At 37.9% G+C, this 17063-nt stretch overlaps 1 protein-coding gene across 1 annotated transcript; it reads left to right on the top strand.

The window, feature by feature from the left end:
- Window positions 1-1281: 1281 nt before the first annotated feature.
- On the top strand, window positions 1282-15837 carry LOC105063190 (serine protease 58-like). Its single transcript, XM_045511176.2, has 5 exons — window positions 1282-1354; window positions 1781-1849; window positions 8236-8377; window positions 13469-13719; window positions 15227-15837. Exons 1-5 carry the CDS (start codon window positions 1282-1284, stop codon window positions 15373-15375), a joined length of 684 nt encoding a protein of 227 aa, XP_045367132.2. The 3' UTR covers window positions 15376-15837.
- Window positions 15838-17063: the final 1226 nt, after the last annotated feature.

Below are 17063 nucleotides of genomic sequence, written 5' to 3'. Positions count from 1 at the left end.
GTAAAAGTAAACACTGTGTAATTCCAACCATTCAAAATTTCTTAAACCTATAATCTCATTCCAGTGTCACAACCACCCTGGATAGAGGAGACAGGGCTGGGGCTGGTATCATCCCCCGCCCCCTACCCCGATCTATGGGTGACAGAACTGAAACAAAGAATTTAAATGATTTTCTCAAAATCGCACGTGACTGGAAAGACTCGAAGTCGAATCTATGTATGACTGGATGCCCACAACTTTCAACCACTTCCTCCAGACTTCAGCTAAGTAACCAGCACCCGTGGATCTTGGAAAGCTTTACAGTCCCTCACACAAATTCCCTGAAATGTAGAATGAAAACTTAACTTGGCACATACTTTCCTGAACCTCACAACAAACACAGGGGTACATTGGAAGTTGGGCTGGTTTATGAAATACACTCGAGGTTTGAAGACAAGATGGAGTTGTGGAAGGTTTTCTGTCGTGGGACTGGGCTTAGTTAAAGCAGGTAAAACTTTGAGAAAGAGATATGCTTTACTTTCAGGTTGTTTTTCCTAGATCTTTTGGAAAGATTCTGAGCCAGGAAGGGAGTTTGAGGCTGGTTTTGGAGTACGAGGACTAAGAACAGAAAAGCAGATTTTCTGGAGGAGTTGGCGCTGGGAACCACTACCTGTTGATGCGTTTCAAACTGGTGTCTCTAGCCCAGAGCTTTGGTCCCACATATACAACTGCCTCCTGTAAACCACTGTTTGCATCTTTTTTCTGCTCCTGAAATTTAACAAGTCAAAATTAAACTCCTCATTCTTCCAGCCTTTCAAATTCATTCTTCTGCCTGTTTTCCTTACTTTAGGAGAAAACTCTACCTTCCACTTGTTTAATATTTCTGTTTTTGCAACCACACAACCCCAAAGTCCATTCTACTTCCTGAAATCTCTTAAATTCATCCATATCTTTCCATTCTCGCTGCTGTCACCCTAATCCAAGTCATCATCTTGTCTCGCTTGAACTAATGCATGTGCCTTTCTACTGTTGCTCAACTTGACATTCTTCTACTCAGATTTTTTTTTCTAAAATGTAGATGAGGTCATATTTGTCTCCTTCTGAAAACTCAGAGAAAGGGGACAGCAAGTGATTGAGAGCACCCTGTCCAAGAGCGCAGTGTAGTAAGGACAGGTTTAGAGATCTGACAGGAGCCACTGGTACTGGTGCTGGTGGGAACTTTTTATTCAAATGGTGTCTGTGGTTGGAAGATGTGATCTGAACAAGTGAAGCAGTACTGAGGAGGGGTTGGCTGAGAGCAACATGCATGAAGGAGAGGGGAGTCAGTGTCACAAAGAGGGTGGAGACGTAGCTATGCTTCACCAGCGTAATCCAGGTAGGAGAGGGGTCAGTGGGACATTTAGAGGGAGGGGTGCTGCTCACAAATCCCAGGGAAGGAACTGGTGAAAAGAACCGAGAGGCTGGGGAAAGAACGTGGGATGAACTTTAACTCCACAGAAGGTTCCCATGGCTCCTACTTCCCTAGATAAGGTGGATAAAGCCCAGATCCGTGAAACTCATCTTCCCGTGGAGCAGGTATCAGACTGAGATGATTTCTGTGCCTATTGACAGAGAGTGCGCGGGTGTAACTGATAAATCCTTCTTCATACTAAAGATCAAGACTGGAAGGAGAAACCTCTAAATGACAGGCTTTTGTAGGATTCGTAAACCTAGTTCTCTCCCCTGCACTTTCTCCTGCTGTTCAGAATCCCCAAGCAGGACATAAGTTCTAGCCCTGCTTTGTGCTTAATTTCCACTACAGCCTTATCCTCAAGGCAAGATTCAGGCATCAGCATGAAGTGTATGCTGTTAGCCTTGCTGATGATTACTGGTGAGTGACTGCAGGTGTTTCTGTCATGTTTGATTAGGGCTCTACTAGGGGGTGAGGCTGTGGAGCTATGTGGGAGAGGGAGAGCCGGTGGATCTGGAACATGAAACTTTGGGAAATAGGTAACATACCAGTCATTTTCTGCACAGCCTCACTCGTTTGTAGAACCTAACTAAAACTTAGGATGGACTTAAAAACTCCTCTGAATGTCATGTAAAGTTCTTGGGTTGAAATGTGGAGGCATGCCAGTGGAAGGATGGAGACAGGAGCCTGGAAGGAGGCATAGGAAATACAAAAGACATAAAAAGCAGAACCAGTGGGTATCCTGTTGTAAGGTTCAAAAGGAAAAGGTAGATTATTCTTTTGGGGCTTTAAAAGCATGATGTATAATACTAGTCACCATCACTGCCACCACCACCGTGAAAGCATATACTTACGTGGTATTTACATAATGTACGCTGCTCTGTTTCCTACATATTAAGTCATTTAACTCTTATAACAACTTTGTGAGATGAGTGTTATTATTGTTATCATTTTATTGGTGAGGAAACTGAGGTACAGAATAATTAAGTCGTTTTCCCATGATGAAATTAGTGTGGCTCTGTAATTAGGCAATTACAGTATGCTCTCTTTATTAATGGTGATGTGGCCTGGAACAACTTCCTGAAATCTCTAAAATTCATCCATATCTTTCCATTCTTGCTGCTGTCACCCTAATCCAAGTCATACTCTTGTCTTGCTTGAACTAATGCCTTTGTGCTTTTCTACTGTTGCTCAACTTGACATTCTTCTACTCAGATTTTTTTTTCTAAAATATAGCATCTCTGAATCTCAGTTTCTTTATGTGCAACATGAAAAACATAACTTCTAAGTTTTAAGACATAATTTCTAAGTTTTAAGAACATGTGAAACATCCTAAACCTGTGTTAGAGTGAGTGAAGTTAACCAAGTGAAGTGAGGTGGATTGTTTCAGACAGAGGACCGAGCAAGTGTGAAGGCTGTGGGGTGTGACATACTCAACTAAAAGGCCACCTGTGGGACTGGAGTGCAGAGGAAGGGAGTGGATTGAGTCATTTGATTTTAGAAATGATCCCGGTCTGGGTGAGGGTCAGTGTTTATTCTCTCTCTGGACACTGGTTACACAATCCCAGCAGGAGGGGAGTGCTGACTCAAAATGCCTCATTGTGAATAGGTAGGGTGAGGTTAACTTCCCTCCTCAACCACGTTGACATCTTTTGGGTGAAGATGAAGCTCTGTCACATGCCACTTACTGTCACCAAATAGGGGCCGAAGCTCAGCTCCCTCTGGCCCCTGCTCACACCAAAGGGGTGAAGGGAATTGAAGATTTGCATAAACTAGCACATTTCCATATTGAAGGTTTGGGATTGAAACTCAGCTCCCCACTGGGCTCTGCTTTACCAAGAGATGGAAGAAGCAGTGTGCTGACCAGCTCTGCCTTACACAGCCTTGCTCAGTCTCGTTGCTGTCAGATGGTGGTGAAGGCTCAGCACCCTGCTGGGTCCTCGGGACGCAGGGCAGGGCGTGGTGGAGGGAGGGGAGCAGAGGCCTGTTAGTCCAGCCTCGCACCGCCCCCTTTGCCCTCCTTGCCACTGGGTGAGACTCAGCTTTCCCCTGTGCCCTACGCACACCACCCTGGTTGGGGATTTGGAGTATTGCCTGCTTCCACTGAGACTGGGGATGGAAGATTATCTCCCTGCTCAGCTCTGGTGAAGCCATGGTGGGTGGGCATTTTTCCACTTTTATTAGTGTGGGTATTGTCCAAAAGATTTCCTTTCTGTTAGACCACCCTTTCCCCTTTCCTTTAGCTAAGGGGAGGAGGGTTTTGCTTGGAGGTTTTGTTTGTTTGTTTACTTTTGGCCTTTGTCTGTTGGTGGTTCTGGGTTGCAGGCTGCTCCTGTGTCCTGTCCTGGATCTATGGAGACATAAAAAGTAAATGCAGGGTTATTGCTGCCATGTTTTTCCTAAAGTCCCCAGGTTTCTCACAGTCCACTGTCTTCTTTTCAATGTTCAGAGTCTGTTTGTTCTGCTTGTTGTGCAAGGGTTTTTTAGTTGTAAAAGAGAGGAGCTGGGAGGAATGGGGTACTCCATCTTGGATCAACTGGGAGTTGAGCTCTAATGTTTTGAGGGGTAGAAGATGAGAGACCAGTAAAGTAAAAGCAATGTGATTTTACACAAGTCAGGGGAATCTATTTCTAAGAGGAGGGAGTAGTTATGTGTTCTGTGTCTGTGAGAAATTAAGATATATCGAAAGAAAGAAAGAGAGAGAGAAAGAAAGAGAGAGAGAAAGAAAGAGAGAGAGAAAGAAAGAGAGAGAGAGAGAGAAAGAAAGAAAGAAAGAAAGAAAGAAAGAAAGAAAGAAAGAAAGAAAGAAAGAAAGAAAGAAAGAAAGAAAGAAAGAAAATTAAAGCTGCAGACACAGTGAAGACAGATAGTTGCTTTAGTATGGAGTTAAGATTTGCCCAGTTGAAGTATTACTCAAGGACGTTAGCACAAGGGAGTTCCAAAGAGTAATAAAAGCATAGTTCAAATGATGAATAAAGGAATCTAACTTGGGTAGAGAGGGCAGTAGAAACTTCTAGACAGGGTCTGCCTGGAAATGGAGGGGAAAAAAAGAGTCAATATATAAGTTTCTAATGAGCTGTTAGAATCAGTGACTTTGTAAAGCTCTGTTCTAAGTCACAGTACTTTCGGTCCCAGGGCATCAGGGCTTTGGTGGGAAGAAACCTGGACACATGTAGAGTAAATGACCAATATTTAGTTGAGGGGCTCATCCAGGTCCATAACTCAGTCGTAAGTAGGACAGGACCTGTTCTTCAGCTTTCCTTGGAAGTCCCAGTGGCTTGCAGGGACTCTGGGTATCTTGCTGCTAGAGATAAGTTGGAGCTAGTGGTAGTGCAGGCTTAAAAGCTAACAAGAGATGGTCTGGAATCAGGGATGCACTGTGGGAGTTAAATAGACTTAGACTTATATCTGTTAATCCCAAGCTCCTAATTTATCCCTCCCTACCCGTTCCCCTCCTGGTAACCACAGTTTGTTTTCTATGTCCATGAGTCTGTTTCTGGTTTGTAAATAAAATTTGTGTCTTTTTATTTTTTAAGATTCCACATATAAGTGACTTCATATGATATTTGTCTTTCTCTGTATAACTTCATTTAACATGATAATCTCTAGATCCATGCATGTTGCTGCTAATGGCTTTATTTCATTCTTTTTATATAATTATCCTCCTATAAAAGAACCAAATGTGTGTGTGTAGCTGTATATGTTTTATGCTTTGTTCTGTTTTTTGTTGTTGTTGAAGTATTGTTGATTTACAATATTATATTAGTTTCTGGTGTGCAATGGGGTGATTCAGTTTTTTATATATATATACACATACACACACACACATATATATATACATTTTCTTTTTCATGTTCTTTTCCATTGTGATTTATCGCAGGATGTTGACTATGGTTCCAACCTGTGCTATACAGTGGGACCTTGTCATTTATCTATTTTCTATATAGTAGTTTGTAGCTGTATACGTTTTAAAGAGACATACTGTATCCAAATATAGAAGGTAGACACTGAGATTTTGTGCCACCAATATGTATTTTGCCTATATATTTTCTAAGTAGCATGAATTTAAAGATTAAAAGTCTACTTTACATAATAAAGAAAAAAAGACTTAGATTTATGTACTGGAAGACCTTAGAGTAAGAAGGAATGGCATTACCCATGCCAGTGGTTCTCAACATTTTTGAGCATCAGAACCCCTTTTAGTCTTGAAATATTTTGAATCTTTTTATGATAATTGTTATTAAAAACTTATATAATAACAAAAAGCTGAATTAACTATACATGGTAAAGCAATTTGTCCTATTATCAAAACAATGTTTAACTGGATTTCCTGTCCACTCTACTTGGGAAATAGATCTCACATCCATCTTAACTACTGCCACGTTAGCACAAGCCACGTCACTTCTGGCTACGTCTGCTTTAATAAGCCTGTTTCCACTCATGTCTAATCAGAAGCAAGTGATGTTTAAAAAATAGAATTGGATTATATCACTCCCATACATCAAATTCTTCAAAATATTTCTATTACATTTAGCATAAAATACAAATTCCTGACTGTGGCTTTGAAGCCCTGACTGATGATTCCTGCCTCCTCTCCAGGCTCATCCTAGGCCAATGTTTTCCTTGCTCTCTATGCTTCACTCTCACTGGCTCTTTTCAGATTCCTGAGCACTCCTAGTTCTTTCCCGTTTTTGAGCCTTTGCACATGCAGTTCCTCTCCTGGAAAACTCTTTCCCTAACCTTATGGCTGTTTTTCCTCATCTTTCATGTCTCATATTATCTGTTCCTTTCCCAGCAAGTACTTCTTTGCCAACCAGACTAAATTAGATCCTTCATTTACTGCCATTATTTATTCTTTCTTGTAGAACACTGTTACTGTCTCATCACAATTTGTAACTATTCACTGATGTGCATGTTTATTTGCTTATTGTCTACCTCTCTCATTTAATGAAGACAACATCTGCTTTTGCTTGGATACCTCTTTATATTTAACATCCAGTGTATTGCTTGGTACATATAAATATTCAGTAAAGTAAAAAAAAATAAATGCATACATATATAGATTTGGAAAAAAGTACACACATATGTGTACATATGTTAACTTTCAGTCTTCTGATGATGCTTGCTTCACATATGGATCCATAAAACTGTTGCATTAATTTCAGAAACTTCCAGTGGACCCCTGCACACAAAGTGAGCTCTACCCTAATCTCTCATTAATTCATTTGTGTAGTACATATGTACTGAGATCCTACTATGTGCTAGGCATTGTGTTCAGTGCTGGGGATATTTTATAAATCATTGTTCCTTCACTATTTAATGTGCAGATGAAAAACCCATAGACCCAGAAACATAAATTGACGTAGCAAGAGAAGCCCAAACTGGAACATAGATTTTAAAAATTGATAGGTTCTTATTTTTCTGCCTCCTTTCCTAAATTGGAGAAAGCAGGATGTGATCTAATTTATTGAACCCACTAACAAAATGCCACCAAGAACACACCAGTAATTTTTTCTTTTACTGAGGTTTATTTTGCTTTATGCAGCAGGGAGAACACATTTCAGAGAACCTCAGAAGTGCCCCAGCAAGGGGGAGCTGGAAGGAGTGTCTTATGGGGTTTGAACTTGCGCTGGATAATTCTGAAGATGAAGTTAGATATGTAGGGTCAGTTCAGAATTAGATGCAGTCAAGAAGAAGGAGCAATTTGGTAACTGGGTACCTCAAAAGTTTTTTTTAGGAGGTAGCAGGATAAATTAGGGCTAGAGCTGTCACTGGTAAAGAAACAGCAATAATAAAAAGAAGGGCGGTATCAGTCACTATCTGATGTTAGTTATTTGGGGGGGGGTCACAGAGAGGGTTTGTTTGTCTTTTTCTGAGCATTATTTTGCACTTTCTTAACATAAAAATGTTCTTGAAACTGCATTAGCAAGAAATAACATTTATTGAATACACATTATATGCCAAACATTGTTCCAAGCTATTTACATATATTAACACATTTAATCTTCACAATAACCTTAGGAGAGAAGTTCATTTATGATCTCAGTGTACAAATAAGAAAGTGAAAAAAGATACAGAGGTTTACATAATTTGTTCAAGTTCATACTAGTAGTGAGGATAGAGCTAGAATTTGAATCCAGGTCCCTATTTCCAGAGAATAAGTACTGTACTATATTTAAATGCCCATTGATACAAAGTATCTCCCCCTATATTTTCATGCCAGAATTAAAGTGTTAATTCTAAATTTATTTAATTGTCATGGTGACTGGTCTCACAGCAAGCCTGCAGTCCAGTAGTAGGAAAAGGTTGCTGTAGAAAAGACTGTATTGCTGTGACTATGGATAGAACCAAGAAGCCTTAAGAATTTGGGAGATTGGAAATGAGCTAAGCCATTCTGAAAAGCTACAGACAGGGTGAGGGGAAGCAGGGAGGTCCTGTTGAGGAGAAGTACATACACAGGATTTGGAATCAAACTGAAGTCGGAATCCTTGAACCAAGCATCATTCACTAGTTGTATGGCTTTAACTAAGTTTCTTAATGTTAAGTTCCTACTCTGTAAAATAATATAAAATTTATCCACCGACTTTTTTTTTCCTGTGAAAACTTTAAAGTTTTCTAAAGTACCTATAGTGCTTAGTACAGTGTTTGTACTGTATGGAACTCTACTACCACAGGGCAGGCTAAGTGATTAATGTGGTAAATACTTGTATTATCTGACACTAGTGTCTTGAAATCTCTGTAACCACCCCAGGTTCCCTTTACTCAGCGGGATTGTATCCCTTGAGTCTCCTCTCTCTGTGTTCCAGGTGTTATTTCATTTGTTAGTGAAGATACCAAAGGCTTAAGTAGTCTTTTCTACTTATTATACTTGAAATCCAGTAACCAGTCTTGTATGGGGACTCTGATTGCTCCTAAGTGGATGATAACAGCGGCACACTGCTTCTTACCATAAGTGATGGGGAGCAATCTGCTCTGTTAAGGCTTCAACGCTGGGACTCAACACTTCTCATGGAAATTGTGAAAAACCCATGCTGATCAGGAAATCCTAAGAATTTGATGGTGAAGGGGAGCTCAGCTACCTGGATAAAACTTAACTACATAGCCTTATGTTTAACATGTTCAGAAAGGAAAAAGTAATATGGTATAATATATCTCACATACATAATAAAAATAAACCTGCAAATTGCTCTTAATGTTTTTAAGATTCATCTGAACTTTTGGATTCATCCAAACTTTTATTTTTCATTGCTATATAATATTTCAACATGAATATCACACAATTTGGTTCATTCTTTCCTTGACAGATATTTCAGTTATTTCTAGTTTTCTACTGTTTTGAACAGTTACTTTAAACATACTTGTACCATGCACCTTAAAAATATATATCTGTGTAGCAGTTATTCACGGTAGTCTAATAAAGTATCATCCCAGTAGGGAACCTTGAACAGTTTAGATCCTCCCATGTTGTATTCTGAAATAACCACTCTGTATTTCATTTATTTTCTTTTGTTTGGTGATCTCTGAGGCAGGATTCAGAGTTTAGCAATGCAACATAAAAGAGTAGCAAAAGTATTGAAGTGTGGGTGGAAAACTTGTTAAAAATCTGAGAGTTTGAAGTTTAAGCTAAAAGACATTTGAATTTGGAATTGACTGGGAGGCCAAAGATTTAAAGAAGCGGAAGATTCTCTCAAGATATGAGGAGTAAGTTGTGTTTTGCTTGTGTATTTTGTGTGCATGATGGAGATTTGTAAATGACGTTGAACTCTGGGTGAATTCTCAACTCCGACAATCATTGTCAACAGAAAATCAAGCTGAAAATATTTATGTTTTAAATCTTAAATTATAAGCCTTGTTAAATCTTTCTAACAACTAGTTTTAATGTTCATGGGTACATTGTATGTAAGTTACTTTTTACAGTATATATGAAAAGATTCATGCTAAGTACAAATTATAGATTGGAGATCAGTTTGGGGAATAGGTTTTTGTGGATTTGTTGATACTTTAAAAGAAAAAGATTTGATTTCTGGGGAATTGGGACCAATTTTCTTATCTAGATTTTAAGACTAGAATGCCCAAAGCAAAAGTATGAAGGAAATTACAACCCTTTTTTAAAGTGATCTGTGAAAACATTGTTACTGGAAATTGAATAGACTTGAGTCCTTGATTCTGGAAAATAAGGATTTGATTGTCAGGCCTATATTAGGTTCTGAACCTTAATGCCATATATTTGTACTTATAAAAATTTTTTTCAATGAAAACTACGTCAGTAATATGATCTTCTGGTCTAGTTGGGAGTTGATTTGAAAAATGTGATATTTGCATGGGACTGTTTGAATCTTTGTTTTTTCAGTTTCCCCTCCTGGATAGGATTGAAGCTAGAATTTTCCCTTTTGATAAAGGAATAAAAAGTAAACATGTTATTTGTAAATTAATGATTAGTGCTAGAGAGAAAGTTGAAATACTTAGAATACATTATAAGCCTAATCCTAGGTAGCCATATAAAAATATTGATTTTAACTGTCTTCTAAACCTGTATTCACATTGGTTTTTCAAGATATTTTAAGTTATACTTTCCCTCTTTTCAGGGCTGCTTCTATGGGACTGCTTTTTTTTTTTTTTTTGTAAATTGAGGTGTAATTCACAAAGGGCTGCATTTTTTGTTAAGGTTTTTTACAACTATGGTTCATGTTTTACTCTAGTCTTCCAAGAAGGGCCATTTTACTTTTTAGAGTCACTTCTAAAGTCATGTGGTATTTAACTTTGGGGACTATTTTGCATATGAATGCTAATTCAGATTTAAGCTTAAGTCATCACTTATCACTCCATGAATGTTGATAATGGAAGTAGTACCTTTCCTGTAGTTTCAGTTCTTGACTGAAAAGCTGGGGAAAGGAACTTCATTTTCTTTTTTTGCGTATATCAGGAAAACAGCTATTGTGTGGTTACCTTGTTGACCTCAGCAGATGAACTGGACTGATAGTGTTAATTCAGATTTAAGAAATTATCTGAATCTTGGTTTATGTAGATTTGTGATCTACATGCAATATTAACTAGATCAGATAGATTTTACATTTTCATATATGTACATAGGCTCTTCCCACTCCTCAACATCCATTAGTTTATGGAACTTGTAAGCTGGCATCGAAACGTTGTAATGTTTTGTTGTACCAGTTTTATAAGCTTTTACAGTGCAATACATGTTATGTTTCAGAGACAAACCAAAGGTTAATTTCTCAAGGTTCTTAATGTTTGCTTTAGCAGCATTTAATGGAAGATCTTTTATATACATTTGTAATAGATGAAAAATAAACCAGATCGCAAATCATTTTTTTTTTTTAATTTTAAAGCAAACCATGTACCAAGTTTTTGGTCCAAATTGTGTAGGATAAGTTAAATTTAAATTGCATTCTATTAACCAGTATGAGTGTATTAGAAGTATAGTTACGTTGAAATAAAGTTTTAAAAAGCAAAAAAAAAAAAAAAGATATATATATATATGTCTGTGATACATATTTTGTACATATATGTGTTGGTATATGCACATATTGGTTTATATCTCTAAGTATACTTCTTGGTATATAACTAGAGTATATAATTAGGAGCAGAATCGCTGGGTCATAGCATAGAGCATGCAAATATTCACTTTCACATACCCTCCAGCAGTTTACGAGTCCTTCCAACATTGGATATTATCAAACTTCTTAATTTTTTTGCTGATTAAGTGTCAAATATCTTATTATGGTCTGAATTTTATTACCTTTACTAGTAGTGATGATTAGTATCTCCCCCCTTCCCCACCATCCTCCTCCTCTTCCTCCTTCTGACAATAATGTTTCTTTGGGAAAATATTCTTTTATGTCTTTTGAACATTTTGTGTATTAAATTTTTAAAATACTGCTTTGTAGGACTTCTATAAAGGCTCTAGATATTACTCATTTGCTAGTTACATATGTTGAAAATATCTTCTTCCATTCTGTGGTTTGATCTTCTCTTTATGGTGAATTTTGATGAATAAGAGCTCTTAACTTCAATATAATTTAATTAAAACTTGAGTTATCAGTCTTTATCTATGATTACTGAGCATTGTGCCTAGTTGAAAATATCTTTTATGACCTCAAGATCAGAGAGATATTCCTTTACACTTACTTCTACAGATTTTAAAGCTTTGATTTTCATATTTAAATTTTACATAATTTGGATTATAATTTTTGTGAATGATGTGAAGTAGGGATCCAATTTCATTTTTTTTTAACATTTTTTAAGCTAAAAATCCAAATATCGTTTGTCAGTGGTCCCCTTTTTCCCCAGTGATTTACAGTGCCTACTCTGTCACTTGTCAAAGTTCCATCTGTACATGGGTCTGTTTCTGGGCTGTTGCTGCTGTTCAGTTGGTTTATTTATTATAGACCACAATGCCTTAATTATTATGACTTTATCATAATTTGTGATTTCTGATATGGTAGCCCAGCCATCTTATTCTTCATCAGGAATGCTTAGGAATTCTCTTACATAAATTTTAAAATTAGCTTGTCAATTTCTATGAAAACCTCTGTTGGGATTATTTGGAGTTGTTTTGACTTTTTGTATCAGTTTATATGATTTGGAATTGCTTTGACTTTTTATATATTGATATTTTTCTGATATTGATTGTTCCTAGCCATGGATCTGAGATAGCTCTCTATTTATTTATGTTTATCCCTTTGATGCATTTCAAGAGTGTTGTATTATCTGCATACATTTCTCACACATATCTTATTAAATTTATTCTTAAAGTGCTTTATATTTTTCTATCATATTTTAATTGAAGTACTTGCATACAATTATATTTTCTGTTTATTAGTGATGATGGAAATGCAATTAATATTCAGAAATCGAAGGGAGCACGTGTTTGGTGTAGAGGACCAAACAGACCAAGATGATCCAATGAGAAAAACTGCAACAGTCAGTAAAGACAACTTGGCCAAAGACAAGTCATCTCCACCTGGAGGCCCAGCAAAATCCTTTGTTCCAAGCAGATGAAATTAAGTATGGTAGTTCTCAGGAACACACAAAAAACAAGACTAAGGAAAGTCCTTATAATCTTTTGTAAAAGTGACCCAAAGCAAAGTTTGTCTGAAGGATGCTGCTCTGATGAGCTCTTCTGAACTTGTCAGTCCCTGGGGTTGGCTCAAGAATGCACTTACCGGGCCTATTCCTTTTCTAGTCCTTTAGACTTTATCTTATAAACTCCAAACAAACTGACAAGAACAGATGGAGAGACAGATGGTACTGCTGTCAGGAGGCAAAATAAACTTAGCATTTGGGAGTGCACCAGCAAAATTTATGCTCAGTACCAATTTGTACTTATTTCACTATTGTGGTTGGGGAGATCCCTGAGAGGGAGACTCAGGGGCCTCAGAGGAGTGTTCTTTCTGAATATAGGGTCTTGAGCCATGCTAGTGAGTGGATCTCAGTAGAACATCCAGGATTTTTGACTACTGTTCTCCTAAAGGACCCTCAGAAAACCCTGTTAATCCAGCAAAGTTTTGATTGAGATGAGTAGAGCATAGTGTATTTGGATCCTCCCTAGCTTTAAAATATTTCCACTCTATAAAATGTTATTTATTTCATTTGTACAATCTATTTCCTGTCTCCCCCACAACTCCCAAAAGAGCCTCCCTAACAGAACCTACTACTTTCAGAGAAGCTGTGACTATCTACTCACACGCTTCTTTCAGTTATTTCTAGATCTTGAATTGGAGCTTCTCCCTGGAAATATGCTAAGATTGGAGACCAAGCTATTGCATTGTTTAACTCCTGGAGACACCATTCACATTATAGTCTATGTGAATGGAAACCCATTGAATTGTATAGTGGACAACCTACATGACCACATGTGGTGGGTATGCATAAAGGATCAAATGGACAGAGATGAGAGGAGAAGGTTTAACGGGTCACTATGGAAGGAAACACGTGTGTGTGTGTGTGTGTGTGTGTGTGTGTGATTAGCCTTGTGATGTGTGATAGTATCAATCTTTTTTTTTCTCCTTCATTTTCCAGAGATCTCCAGGTCATCTTAAATGGTGGTAACCAGAGTTTTCAAGACTTTACTGGGGAGATTCTGCCGTATGAAAAGATCATTGTTCACCCAAACTTCACTGTTACTTCTCCTAAAAATGATCTTATGCTGATCAAGTTGTCTGTTCCTCTTCACCTTCTTTTCCATCAGCATTTTCAGTTGCCTACTGTCAAGACAGAGAATGTTAGAAATTGCCTGGTTTACACCTGCTTAGAGAATGAAGGATCTTTTGGTGAGTGACTGTCAAAAAGAAGAGTTAGCTGCCTCCTTAGGTATATTCACATCTTCAGGATCTCTGAGGAACTAGGGAAAGGAATTGGAATTTATTTCTAAGCACATGTGTAAAGCTAGAAAGAGAGCAACAAATTCGGAGCTTCAGAGTGCTTTGGGAATCAAATCTTAAATCAAAGTGTTACATATATCTATCACATGGGCACACAGTGCAGAAATCTGGGATTCAGGGACTTATGTTTGAGTTTTGGTTCTGCCATTTATTCTAGGGTTATTGACAAATTCTTTAACTTCTTTGAATCTTAATTTGCAAATTGATGAAAATTATATTTTTCCTTTATCTACCTATCACCTTACAGCGATATGGTTATCAATTACGGTGATATGGTTATCAATTACAGCACGATGATAACAGCTACCATTTGTTGAGCACTAGTTATGTCCCAGGCACTTAGCATCCTATATAGGTCATTCAGTTGTCATCATACATCAAGTAGATAAGTTTTCTTAGGATTAATTATTTTTTAAAAATTTATTTTATTATTTTTTCATGGGGGGAGGTAATTAGGTTTATTTATTTAGTTAGTTTTAGAGGAGGTACTGGGGATTGAAACCAGGACCTTGTGTATGCTAAGCATGTGCTCTACCACTTGAGCTATACTCTCCCGTCTAAGTTTTCTTAGGATTTATCTTATAAATGGGGAAACCAAGACTCAGGGAGATTAACTAATTGTCCAAGGTCACAAACTTGATGATGGCAGAGCTTGGATTCAGATCTTGTTTGATGTGTGGAGTGTCTTGGTTGGTACCACTCTGTGATGCTGATCATCTTTCAAAGATGATAAGTGAGCAGGAGGATATGTTTAATCCATGGTATATTCCATCAGTTCTTCCTCTGAAGCCCATTTTAACTGAAAAGAGGCCGTGAAGGAGAGAAAGGCAAGATGCCTTATGAAAATGCAAATTGGAATGAAAGTCTCCTTTCTTTCTCATACTTAGGAAATTCAAGAAGTAACCTGTATAATTTTCAGAAAAATTATTGGGTGAAAAAAATTACTGGGTGAAAAGTTTCTTTAAGACATGTTCTGTATAGGAAGCATAGCACAAATCTGAGATAAATGCCAAGTAAACTTCTTATCTCATTTGCCTATAAGCTCAAACCCTCTTTGCCTTTGTGTCTCCATTACCTCTCATCCTTCATTGAGGGTCTATATTTTGCAGTCAGGCTATAAGCACAGAGAGCTGAAGAAAGATGACTCTGTCTCATCCACCCTGTTAGAGATGAGAGAAACAGATTTTTTAGATTTTTATATCTTCCAGCTACTGTTCTGAAATTTCTGTCTAGGGATGATTGGGAGGTAGGGGTAGTCAGTGCAGTGCAAGAAGCTTTCACACTATTATATCTGGGGCCCTTTTGCAGGTCAAATATACTAGCGTTCATTTTTGTTCAAGTGTTAAGGAATTCCCAGGTGGGAGGGAAGTTCTGATCCCTCTGCTCTGTCTGGCAGGCGGTCACAGCTGCACCACTCATATGTGGCAGCGAATTACATGGAGTTATGTCTGGGCAACCGGATGTGTTCTGAGAGATCGTGTTGTTGTCTTCACTGACATCCACAGCTACATGCCATGGATCAAGAACATTATTTCTATAAAATAAGCTGATAGAGAACTCCACTGACACCCTTACATCCCAGCTGATCCATGGCAACCACACTGAGTATTTCAGTCTCAGTTTTTCCTGGGATTTAGGCTTGATTGGAGTTTCGAAAGAGATCATTAATGACTCCTGGGTGTTGGCTATCCTCTCGTTTCTCTAACTGCTTCTTTGCTTATCCCCAGCTCATGAGTAAGTGTTTATAACAATGAAAACATGAATGCTGGTCTTAAGAAGTAGAGTTCACCCAGGAAGCTTTTTGGATTCTACCAGCTCAGACACTTCTGTTAAAATACTCACTGTTTTATCCTGAGAACACAGAAAACAAGTAGAAATGATGGGCAGTAACTATCAGGAGTCTATTTGGGCAATAGGTGCAACCACATAACTGAGCAGTAACTGGCTGAAATGATTTAGCAATTCTTCTAATGACCAAGTGTCTCCTGGGTGAATGAGTGTGTGTGTGTGTGTGTGTGTGTGTGTGTGTGTGTGTGTGTGTATCTATGGGGGTTGTGGTTAATGTTTCCATTGGCTACTTAAAAGATCTATAGAATTCAAATTTTGCTTAGGTTGTCTGAGGCCACCAAAAGGTCAGTAGAATTTTTGGATTAAGGATTTCTGTATTTTGAGGTACAGCTGTAATGCATATTACAGATATTGAAGATTTCATGAATGGTAGGGTGGGTTTTTTCCAATACACTTTCCTTCCAGTTTACTGATTTTTTATTTGCTTAAAATCACACATACTTTCTTAAAGGGGGACAAAGTGATAGAGTTCATGAGGATTTTGCTTGGGAGTGTTCATCCATGACCCTGAATGTACCTTCTAGGCCATGCAGGGATTCATGGGCACACACTTCCATCCAAAAGCACACCCAAAAGACACTTGTTTGTCATTCCAAAAATGTGTTCTCCACATACGAAGGTTCATTAATCCATGATAGATTAAACTGATTTTGAACCAAAACCTGTTAATTTTCATATAGAATATTGAGCATTCAAGAAATTTCAGAGTATCTGAAATGTAAAATGCAATTTTGTTTTGTCCAGTGCTGTGAAGTACTGGAATTCATTTGTTCAAACTGCTATACAATTGATATAAACCACTGACTTTCACAAAGCTTCACAAAATCAAAACCATCCTTCCTTTTGAGACTGTTATGGGGATCAGATATAATGTGATGAATGCTCAATGTGCTTAGGAGGGGTTCAAGAATTGGCCACAATTAATAATTTTAACAGTTTCCACGTGTTTCACCCTTTTGTTGACTTAATTCCTACTCCGAGTTGTTGGAGATACTCTCCATCCTTACACCATATTCCAGATGGTGTATTGTCCTGAGCAAATAGCAGCCTGAACTTTTCATTGGCAATATCTTCCCAACAACCTACCCATACTTCTGTCCTCACTTTTCCGGTCACACACACCTGACTGCCTTCCTCCGTCTGCGGTTGTTCTAGATTGAATCAGGCGCTTTAATTCTAAGCCTTCTGATTGATTGGGTCACCAATTCTTCAACTACTGGGCATTTTTACTTCTTCATATCATCTGGATTTGAGTTTTCCTGGTATGAATTCCCTTCTGTCCATCTCATCTCACTCCCTGCTATAAAAAGGAAAGGATAAATCATCCCCTCATTTATCTAATTATCCATCTATCTATCTACCTATCTAAACTATGATTGGACTGT

The sequence above is a fragment of the Camelus bactrianus genome, chromosome 7 (genome assembly GCF_048773025.1).
Source record: "Camelus bactrianus isolate YW-2024 breed Bactrian camel chromosome 7, ASM4877302v1, whole genome shotgun sequence".
Classification (NCBI taxonomy): Eukaryota; Metazoa; Chordata; class Mammalia; order Artiodactyla; family Camelidae; genus Camelus; species Camelus bactrianus.
Note: the sequence above shows the minus strand (reverse complement) of the source record. Positions and strands in the feature narration are given on the sequence as shown.